General features: G+C 38.3%; 1 protein-coding gene across 13 annotated transcripts in view; it reads left to right on the top strand.

The window, feature by feature from the left end:
- Positions 1–12,166, top strand: part of LOC134529870 (voltage-dependent calcium channel type D subunit alpha-1) — a 406,577-nt gene that overhangs the window by 326,594 nt on the left and 67,817 nt on the right. For all 13 annotated transcript variants that reach the window (XR_010074727.1, XM_063364400.1, XM_063364408.1 and 10 more), the window contains 3 exons: positions 3,383–3,531; positions 4,535–4,759; positions 5,280–5,484. Coding sequence is in view for 12 of the 13 variants with exons in the window: in XM_063364400.1 (XP_063220470.1) it covers positions 3,383–3,531; positions 4,535–4,759; positions 5,280–5,484 (579 nt within the window). In the remaining variant the exon portion in view is untranslated. The remainder of the gene's footprint in view (positions 1–3,382; positions 3,532–4,534; positions 4,760–5,279; positions 5,485–12,166) is intronic.

The raw sequence follows: 12,166 nt of genomic DNA, 5'->3' as shown, positions 1-12,166 counted from the left end.
TTCATCACCTGACGTTGCCTGTCTGAACTCAGCCTTTCGCTCTTCTGACATCTGAACACTGTCACACACTGACAGTGTGAACCATCTCGTTGGTCAGCTCAGCCTCTCCATCGTCACACTCTCATATATAAGACCGTGACAACAGATCCGCTACATGCATCAGTTTGCCCGGAATGTACTCCACCGACAGTGTGTAACACAGCAACTTAAGTTTCATACGCTCTAGTCGTACTGAGTAGACCTCTCCCACATTTTTCTTGAATATGGCCACAAGAGGTTTGTGATCTGTGTACACAGTGACGTTACTCCCATATATGAACTGATGAAATTTCCGTGCCGCAAACACTATACTAAGCATTTCCTTCTCTACCTGTGCGTAGTTTTTCTCTGCTGGAGACAAACTCCGAGACGCATAGGCGATGGGTTGATCCCTGCACATCAAACAACACCCCAGGCCATCCTTGGACGCATCACACTACATCGACAGAGGCTTGTTGGTGTCGAACAGACCTAACACTGGAGTCGTCCTGACCAACTCCTTGACGTGCCTCCATGCTTCTTCATGTACTGGCAGCCATTGCCACTCAACATTAGTTTTCAGTAATTCATGCAGGGGTGCAATGATGGTGGCTAGGCTAGGCTAGGCTAGGCAAAAATTTTCGTAGATAGCTTATGAAACCCAGTACCCGTTGAAGTTCTACCTTGTTGGTGGGTGCCTGTAGCGCGAGCACTGCCTGCACCTGTTCTGGATCTGGTTGCATACCGTTCTTGGAAAAGATATGTCCAAAATACTTCACTTCAGTTCGTTTGAACTGAATCTTGGCTTTGTTGAATTTTACATTAAGGTCCTTAGCTCTCTGTGCTACCTGCAATAAGATCTTGTCATGATCCTGCTCATCAGCTGCTGCAATCAACAAATAATCAAAATATACTATTACCCCTGGAATGTGACCAAAGTTCTCCACATTCACACGTTGAAATATTTCTGGTGCACTGGATAAACCAAATGGGAGTCTTCTAAACCTGTAGCACCCAAATGGCGTACTAAACGTGCAGTAACGACTTGACTGTTATCTAGCTCAGTTTGATAGAAACCATCTTTCAGATCCATCACTGTGAAGACTGCCTTATTGCTAAGTTGACAACTTAATTCTTACAGTGTTGGTATCATATGATATTCCCTTCTGATTGCTGAGTTTAATTCCACTGGGTCTAAACACAGCCGAAGTGACTTATCTGTCTTCTCCACGATCGTTAATTGACTGACCCACCCAGATGGCTGATCGACCTTTGCAATGATCCCTACATTTACAAGGACCTCCAACTTCTGCTTCAGCCTGTCTCGAAGTGCCAGAGGGACTCTTTTAGGGGGTTTCGCAACTGGCTGTATTGACTTGTCCAATGTCAAGCTGCACTTGTTAGGCATGCACCCTGTTCCTTCGAACAGACACGCGAACTCTGTTGTAAACTGGGCGTATGAGATACCCGATGCGATACCAGCTGGCCTACTGCTCACACTGTCAACCACACTGCGGGAGACGAGTCCCAACAGGATGCACCCTGGGAGTCCCAGGATTGGCATTCTACAATCATTGTCTTTGACCACAACAAATTCCAACAACACTCGCGCACTGTGTTTCCTCTGTCCACGTGTGCAACAAAGAAACGCAACCACCCCCACTGGCTTTATTTTGTGACCACCGAATCCTTCCAGGGTTACAATAGGTTGCTTTAGCTCAGTTGTGCCGTCAACCTGCTTCACGAGAGACTGTGACAGTATATTTACTTCCGACCCCGTGTCCAACTTAAATTGTACACTCTGGTCTCGCACACACACATCCTGGACCCACTCCTTACGATACTGTTTGACACTCTCTATGATAGCACGGCATTCGCTTGATCCTACAACTTGCAGCGTACTTACAAAGAAGTCCTCTGGCCCACATGTCGACTCAGTTACCCTAACCTCTTGCACCTGACTAGTGCATGCAACTGCAAAGTGATTGAATTTTTTACACTTGTAGCACTCTTTTCCAAATTCTGGGCATTCATTTTTCTTGTGCTCTCTTCCACACCGTCGACACCGAAAGCCTCCTTTGACCGCCTGCTGTAGATGGGGTTGTCTCTGTTGTTTTGATGTCTTCCAAACTGCGTCGACACCCTGTTCACTCTGGGACTCCTCCTTCATTGTTTCGACATGGTGTTGCACTGGAGTAACCACCTTGCTCTGTACAACACCTGCACTCTGTTTGCCTAATTCTGCCACTCTGCATTGTTCAACTGCCTTGCCTAGGCTAAGATCAGGCTCTCTTAACAATCTTTCTTGTAGGCCTTTATCTCGAATGCAAAGCACGATGCGATCCCTAACCACACTATCTGCCTGATCTTTAACGTCACAGCTTTTCACAAGTTTTTTTAGATCCCTCAAAAATGAGTCAAACAACTCACCCTCTTCTTGCGAACGACAGTTGAACTTAAAGCGTTCCACAACGATGTTCTTTTTCGGGTTACGGTAGGCCTCAAACGCTGCTGTTACCTTTGTAAAATCCGTCTTGTCTTCGTCCGAGAGGTCAAACGTGTTGTATAGCTCAACAGCTTCGTCTCCGATTATATTGAGCCACATGGCAACCTTGACTGCCGACGACTTCGATTCATAGCCTGTCGCCAGCATGAAAATGTCAAAACTCTGCCTGAACTTGCGATAATTTTCACACAAATTGCCATCGAGAGCTAGACACGGTGGCAGTTTGAACGACTCAATTGTCTATCCCGCCCGACACACACGCACACAGAGACTGCTCAAACTAGTTCGTTTCACTAGCGCCACATGGCCCACCGCTGGCTACCGGTATTTTGAACACCTGTAGGCTATCCTACCGACTGCGCCATGTTTTATTTCCTTATTATTCACTATTGTTTACAATACATAATAACACATTCCAGTTATGATCTATTAAAGGTCCGCCATTACTTGAATACTGCTCGCCTTCATGTCTGCCAACTTCCAATCACAACATTACTGATATAATTATTTAGTTGTTATTTGAATTCAGAAGTAAATAGCCAGTGTGATGGTGGTTTGCATGGCGCTGCAACGTCCGTACACGCTGGCCTGAAAACACACGTACTCGGGACTTCAAGATTCAGTGGAAGGGAACGTGGTACAGTTTGTGGGGCTGACACATTGGCGAAGGTTTGAGACAGAGGGCGGTGATGAAGCAGGCGAGGCATGCCAGGATTGAGGGAGTTGTAACATATTAGTTATGCTCAAGTTGTTGTCACTTTATTATTTAACTCTTGATCAGTTATATATGCTAATATTTAGCTAATCATAGTTACAAATTTTATTAGGAATTTTTTTACAGCTAATTATTTTTTTCAGGTGAAGCATGGCAAGATATAATGTTAGCATGCTCTGCTATACCTGGTGTTGTTAAGTGTGATTCCAAATCAGATGATACATCTTCAACTTGCGGCTCTGATTTGGCATTTCCATACTTCATTTCTTTCTATGTACTGTGTTCCTTTTTGGTAAGTGGTCTTTTTATATTCATCATTTTTAATAAAGTGTTGCAAATAGTTACTATAAAGTCAAGGAAAATAATTTACACTACTTTGAATTTATTTTGGCCTATTTTATGATAAACTAATGTGTCCATAAGCATTCTACTTTACTTTGAAAATTAACACTAATGAGTTAGCTTTCTTGTGTTTGGTCTTGTGTGTATTTATTCACTATCTATCTTTATTTTCAAGCTATTTTTTAGAGAATAAAAATTGCTATGAATTATTCGGAGCTGTGGGACTGAGCGTGTGTCCCTTTATTAACGTTCACTTATTAAAATACTCTATTCACCAGTTTTGCAGTTTTAGTTTGAACTGTTTTTTTTATTCATTATTTAGTAACAGACCTTAGCACTCAACTTAGTTACTTAATTATTTACTCTGACATAACTCCTAAAGTTATCCAACCTTTGGTGGGCATGTCACAAATAAATAAATAAATACATACATACATACATATATACTCATTTGAATCAAATAGTGGTATGACAAAAAGTTTTTTTTTTTTAAGGATTTAATGTAAGGATAACCTAAACAAACACCCAGAAACCAAATGTTTTCATTTAATAATGCACTATCCTTGGAAATATTTCTCTCACTGGGTCAGATGCTATCTTTCCTCATACCTGAGAACTGGTTAGTTTTTAAGCCATCGCTAAATTTTCTGCACTATCCTGATAAATGAGTTTATGAAAGAAATTTTAATTGTAAAACCAAAATGTGGGTTTTGCTTTAAATAAACTATATTTCACAGGTATTTGGTTCATTTCACTTCTAGCTGAATAGAAAAATTTTATCACATGTAATATGTTCGAAATATTTCACTTTGCATTAATTATCAAAACATTTTAAAACGTTTGTTATTTTTAAAGAAATATGTTGAAGATGTGTGCAATAAGGTTTGTATTCATTTAATCAACCTATTGTAATTCCCACTGTGATATTATTTATGAAATTTTTTTATTTGCAGATAATAAATTTGTTTGTGGCTGTTATAATGGACAACTTTGATTATTTAACAAGAGATTGGTCTATATTGGGTCCACATCATTTGGATGAATTTATTAGACTTTGGAGTGAATATGATCCTGATGCAAAAGGTCGTATAAAACATTTAGATGTCGTCACACTGTTGAGGAAGATATCGCCGCCGCTGGGTTTCGGAAAGCTTTGTCCGCACAGGGTAGCATGCAAGGTAAGCCAAAATTTATTCCAACTTAAATGTTTATAATACTCATGCAGAGAATTAGAGTTATAAGTACTAACAACTTTTTATTTCAAATACTAACCATGTTCACGAGCATGATGAATGCATCTAGCATATGCGATGGTCTCTTGACACATCTGAACCCCTGGGCTGGTTCGATCCCATGTAACGTGTAAAGCACAGAGAATGAACTTCCTTGGAAGTGAGACCTGTGAAGCCAACACTGCTTGTAGATGTGTGGCCGAGCTAGTCTCTCTCTAGGCGACCACCATCGCCCTGGGCTCATGCTGGGCCTGGGGTCCAAGAGCAGAGACGTATACAGAAGCAAAACCAAAACCAGCAGGGGTTACATTATTCAGTGCACAGTCTCATGTTTAATCAATAGCAAAATAAATTTAAAATTTATTATTTTTTGCTGAAACATTTTAGCTCTCTATTTTGTTAATGCAATGTGTCAATCTTGATATTACGATGTTAGTGAAGTGAAACTATTTTTTTAATGTTTCAGAGATTGGTGTCAATGAACATGCCCCTTAATAGTGATGGCACTGTACTGTTCAATGCTACATTATTTGCTGTAGTGAGAACATCTTTGAGGATAAAAACAGATGGAAATATTGACGATGCAAATGCTGAACTCAGAGCGGTAATCAAGAAGATTTGGAAAAGAACAAGTCCGAAGCTTCTGGATCAAGTGGTTCCACCACCCGGAGGTATTATTTGTGAACATGTTCAAATTGCATTTTTATTTATGCTGAAATTTTTTTTTGTTTCATGTTTTGTTCTAGTCAAAAGCTAAATTCAAACTGTTCCTCTGTCCACTAAATAAAACAAAATGTTTCTAAGCTTACTTGGTACCACGTTTTTAAGTATTTTGATCGTCAAACTTTTTAAATCATAGAACATTTAAAACATTATGTAATCATTGTATTCTTGAATTATCAGTGAAAATTAAATTCTTAGTATTTAAATTTAAATAAATTGATAATGTAATTTGCTGTAAGCATTGTTGGTAATCCTTGTTTAAGGCATGACCACTTGATAACTTTGTCTCAGTCACCATCATGAGGAGCACCGCGACTGCCACACATTGTTAAAGAAAAACAAAACACTGTAACACCATGTAAAACACCATAACAATTTACACGTTGCTTCTTAAATAACACATCATTTTTTTATACTGAACGAAGGAAAGCTCTCTCCAAAATCATGTCAAATTTCATATTTAATTGTTAATTAAATTTATTTGAAAAATCATCACAGCCTTTCTCCAAATTTGGTAGGGTTGTTGTAGCAAAGTCAAAGTATCATAATTATCTTCCAGTGTTTGTGTGGCATTTTCCATCAACATTTCCATGGATGTATTAAACAAATAAATTCCCAAAAATATGGTTAATCTTGATTAAATCGACATTCAAACACTTGATTATTTATTAACTTTGTTAATGAACTTGCATAGGATTACAGGAGAATATCAAACAAATATTACATTAATCAATCATAGCCATCAAGTATCTCCTTCCACATCTTTTCAAGTGTATCTAACATGTTATGAGGTCATTTAGATTTTTGTCGTGGTAGAATGTAGCATGATTCAGTAATGTTTCATTTACCAATGAAACCATGTAAATGTTCAGAAAGTTATTATTCAGCTAACTGATAGAGGTCTTTATTAAGTATACAATTTCAGCTAATTATCTCTTGTTGGATTTGTAACCCAATATAAATTTAAAAAAGATCAAATATACCCAACACATTCTTAGAAATATTAAAAGTAAGAGAAACAATGGAAAATTAGTGACTTCTTATGATACATTGTTATGTTTTTAATGACAGCTATATTTTATTTTATAACTTTTTATTATTGTTTAGGATTAAAATTAAAAAAACTTAATTTATGTATTGATGTTTTATTATCTCTTTCATTAACATACACTGTACAACTGATGTTACAATCTTACACACGTGTCGTCTCTCTAGTCGCCATTCTACACACACACCGCGTACCAACCTTCCAACATCTACATTACCACATCTCCCTCTTAATTGCTACGTCGACACACACTAGATTTAATAATGAATTTATCTTGATACATATTCATTAAGGTAGACAGGTTTTTGTGGGATTCTTTGTGACCTGGACCTTGTGGGAATGTGTGGATGAGCTCTGCAGTCCCCTGGTTGATTATTCTTAATATCTGAGTCTGTGAAACCTTTGAATCCCCCGTCCAACACTCTTTCAGACTGCGTGGGCTGCTCAGAAGCTAATTTTACCACTTTGTGTTCACCGGACCAGTACCCTTGTTTGCCGACCTTAATGTCATGTCCTGCTATTGCAAATTCTCTTCTTGCAAAGGATTGCTTCAAATGATTAGTGTTCCTTCTCTTTACCCTACCCTTTTCATCCTGGATAAGTACTGAGCGTGGGGCACCTAGGACATCAATCACACAAGCAGGCTTCCACACACCCTCATCTAGATAAACAACATTGTCACCCTTTTGGAACTCAACATGTCGCAGCTTGGCAGTCTTGTCATAATGCTGCTTGTTTTGGAAATTTTTCCGTGCCTGTAACAAATCAAAGTTTTCAACAATTTTAGGTTTCAACAAGTGATTGTGAATTGACAGAGTAGTTTTGGTTCTCCTACTGAACAAGAGTTGAGCTGGACTGAAATGTGAACCTAGAATGGGAGTATTGCGATATTCAAGTAGCATTGTATGAACATCAAGATTTTGCTCTGCACACTTTTTTAACATTTTTTTACAAATCCCTACTGCCCGCTCTGCCAGACCATTACTTTTGGGATAATATGGGCTTGCAGTTTGAATGGTGAAGCCATAACTTCTGCTAAACTCTCGCATTTCAAAGGAATTGAAAGGCATGTTGTCTGCAACCAAGATATTGGGTACACCATGTGTTGAGAAAATTACTTTTAAGACCCTTACAACAGCAGATGAACTCTTGGAGGTGAGAGGAACTAATTCTACCCACTTGGAATAGTAATCACAGAGTACTAGATAGGCACCCGAGCCAAATTCGAGGATGTCACAAGCCACTTTCTGAAATGGTAAAGTTTGTGGTTCTTGTAATATCATGGGCTCTTTCGGGTTTTTGGAGCTAAATTTCTCACAGAGACCACACTTTGCCACAGTGTTTTCAATGTCCGTGTCCATGTTAGCCCAATAGAACAAAGTTTTAGCTCTGGCTTTGGTTTTTGAGATGCCAAAATGTGACCGATGCAAGTGCTCTAATACAAAGTTTTTGAGGGATGCAGGAACCATGATTCTATGTCCCAAGAATACTAGACCTTCTTCGACTACAACATCATTTCTGAATTTATAATAGAATTTTACAATGTCTGGTACTTTAGTTTTTGATGTTGGCCATCCATTTGAGTGCAGTTTGTTCAATTCGGCTAACAGGGCATCCTTTGCTGTCTCCTGTTGGAAAATCAATTTGTTGTCATTGGACATGTTTACTGTGTGTACCACCTCAGTTAAGGAAACATCAACATCAGTGACATCAGCTTTTGAACACGCCCTGCTTAGCGCATCAGCTACAAACATTTTTGAACCAGGTACATAAACAAGATGCACTTTATACAAGCTCAGTTTAAGTCTTATGCTTTGTAGTCTTCTAGATGAGATCTTGTGAATTTCTTTTTTCATTACAGACAGTAAAGGTTGATGGTCAGTTTGAATGGTTACGTCTCTACCATAAATGTACTGGTGGAAACGCTTGCATGCAAACAAGACTGCCAAAAATTCTTTGTCTATCTGACCATAATTGATTTCTGTAGGTGAAAGACACTTGGATGCATAGCACACAGGTTTGCCATGCTGCAACAGAACACAACCTATACCCTCCTTACTGCTATCAGTCTGAATTACAATGTCTGCTGACTCATCAAACGTTTGTAGGAATGGTTCTGAAATTAGTATAGCCTTCAGCTTCTGAAGGCTTACTCCATGAACATTGGGGTCCCAAACAAATTCAGAGTCTTTTTTCAAAAGGTTGCGCAATGGGGTGGTGACTTCAGTGTAGTGAGGAATGAAGTCTCTTAGATAGTTAACCAAACCAAGAAAACGTTGAAGGTCTTGCTTACATCCAGGTACATCATAATTTACAATGGCTGAGATCTTGTCTGCATCTGGAAGTACACGACCTTCTGTGAAAGTGTGACCAACATACTTAACCCCTTTCACTTTGTACTGAAATTTGTGGACATTAAACTTGACGTTGCACTTTCGTGCCCTATTGAGCACTTCTCTCAGAATATTGTCATGAGCTTGCTCATCCTCAGCATAGATTAACAAATCATCCACATATATTATGACACCATCAATGTCACCAAATGTTTGAGTGTTGTATTTTTGAAATACCTCAGTGGAGATATTCAAACCAAAGGGTAGTCGTTTGAACTGATAGGAGCCAAATACAGTGGAGAAAGTACAGTATGATGAGCTGCGTTCATCAAGATTGACATGCCAAAACGAGTCCTTCAGATCAAGCACACTGAAGTATTTTGCTTTGCCAAGCTTTGCAACAACATCTTTGACTGTGGGTAATTCTACATACTCCTTGATGATGGCATCATTCAGATCCTGAGGATCAAGGCAGAGCCTTAATGATCCATTCGGTTTTTCAACAATTACTAATCTGTTTACCCATTCAGTTGGGTTGTCACATTTGATTATTATGCCTAACTGACAAAGTCTGTCTAATTCAATTTTTAACTGTGTTTTGATTTGGATGGGAAGTCTATGAGGTGGATTAGATGATGGCACACAGTTCTCTTTCAGCTTAATAGTGTAGTCACCCTCAAACTTACCGATGCCAGTGAAAACATCTCTGAAGGCAGTCACTATGTTTTCTTTGGATAGCTGACACACTTAATCGACTATGTTCTTCTGTAGAATACCTAACCTCTCACAAGTCGGAAGTCCCAAGATTGGCACAGAATCTTCATTCACTATCACAAATGTTTCCAAGGAATTCAAATTGTTAAGAGACAACATTAAGTCACAAAGGCCCACAACATCAATGTGAGTGTTGTTGTAAGCAGCAAGTGACATGTTTTCTTGTCGCAACTTGATGCTTGGTTTGACACACTGCAGTTTGGAGAGGGTTGTAAGGGGTAAGATGTTGACACAAGCACCAGAGTCAAGTTTGAATTTGACACTCACGAGATTTTCTACAAGAAAAGTTTCAGTCCAACTTTTTGACAATGCAATGGTGTTCACTTCACATCTTGTATTTGCACCGCAGTTATGATCTTCACCGGTAGGCCTGGCTGAGATCTCATCACAGTAGTAATCTTCATACTCAGCAGCATGTTGTGTATTGTCACAACTACATTTTACTTCAGTTACTTGTTGCTTATCACCAATTGCACGTGAGTTGCATACCTTGGCAAAATAGTTCATGCGTCCGCAGTGGGAACACAGTTTTCCACGTGCAGGACATTTCAATCGGTCTCTTGCATGTTGATAGCCACACCATTTACAAGCAATTTCAACAGTTGTTCGTTGTACATTTGGGGCTTTCGTGGTACGGTATTGGCTGTTTTTTCTGTACTTCATTTCATCCACTGTGATTTTGCAGTGGCTTTCTTCACCGGAGTTAATAACCTGACTTGCTTGTGTGCTAGTGATTTCTGCTGTTCTGAATCTTCGAATTGTTTCGTCCAGAGTAACATCTCCAATTTTCAGCACCTTTTCTTGTGTCGCCCGATCTCGTGTTCCAAAGACAATTCTATCACGTAGAATTTCATCTGTGTTTTGAAATTCGCAATCCCGCAACAGTGTTTTTAGCTCCGTCACAAAAGCATCGAATTGTTCACCTTCCTTCTGTTTGCGGTTATAAAACAAGAATCTTGCATGAAGAATGTTTTTCTTTGGATTACAGTAGGCCTGAAATTTGTTCAGAATTGTGGCAACAGTTTTGTTCTTTTCTTCGTCTGCAGTGAAGGTGAAGGTGTTGTATACATCCAACGCATCTTCCCCAATTACATTTAGGAGAATAGCAATCTTGCGTGATTCACTCTGTGATTGTAGATTCGAAGCCTCAAGATAGATCTGAAATGCTTGACAAAATTTTTTCCAGTTTTCTGCTAAGTTGCCCGTGAGCGATAAATTGGCAGGAACATTAAAAGCAGTAGCCATGTTGAATTTACTAAACATGTACAAGCACTCCCGAATGCTAGGTGATCAACATTACCGTTAACGTCAGGACATTTGATGTAAATCCTAGTTAGTTGGACATACCGACTGCGCCATGTATTGATGTTTTATTATCTCTTTCATTAACATACACTGTACAACTGATGTTACAATCTTACACACGTGTCGTCTTTCTAGTCGCCATTCTACACACACACCGCGTACCAACCTTCCAACATCTACATTACCACAATTTATACAAAAATAAGATTAAAACGGTAAGTTTTTTATAGTTTTCCAAAATCATTATTGTCAACATTGAACAAATTCATTTAAACTGTACACCAGTTCCTCAAACCTATAAAAACAAAAAATTGTATTTATTAAAAAATCCATTAAATTGACAAACAGTTTATTTATATAAATGCACTACTAAAAATTTAATATGCTTTGTGCATGTTCAAAAATCTGTAAAATCAGAGATAATAAAAGAAATAATATATACCGTATTCATTTGTATACAAAAATGAGGAAATACTACAGTTAAGGAAAAATCTGAAAGGAATTTCTAATTTCTTTTCCTTAAGAGTAGGTAAGTCACCAGAGAGCAGGCCTATACAAATATTCAAATAAAAATACGAATAGAGTTTATTATTAGTATTTGATTCAACCTCGAATACTAACACTTCAAAATAACAAATATTTGTTTCCTTACAAATATTTGACATAACATACCTTATACCAACATTCACTGTTGAGGTTAAATCTTTTGTTCAATATAAATACCCTTTTTTTGATGTTTTAATGGGACTTCTTAATCAAAAACATGAACAATAGGCAACATTTTGAACATTCAACAAGTATTCAAAGTTTTTTTAACAACTGTGTTGCTAAACAGTATCAGAAAAATTATGTGTACAATTTCAAACACAGCATTTTTCGGACATCTCAAACTTGAAAACAAAATATTATTTCTATTCGTTTCGCCTTACGTACCAGCAGTGGGAAAAAATAAATAAACGTCAACAAACATGGACTGTAACACCACAAATTATGGCAACTCCATTGTGACGGCTATTAAAAGAAGTGAAGCCACAGTTTTAACTGCATATAAATCAATGGTCACAATCAATCTAGCACCATGTGACACTGTAACAGCTTATTTTCTGTATGCATCTATGACGAAACAGATGCGACTCAAAAACAAAAAAAAAAAAGAAAGGAAAATAGTGG

Source organism: Bacillus rossius, chromosome 2, assembly GCF_032445375.1.
Source record: "Bacillus rossius redtenbacheri isolate Brsri chromosome 2, Brsri_v3, whole genome shotgun sequence".
Lineage (NCBI taxonomy): Eukaryota > Metazoa > Arthropoda > Insecta > Phasmatodea > Bacillidae > Bacillus > Bacillus rossius.
This window is presented reverse-complemented; position numbering and strand designations above follow the sequence as displayed.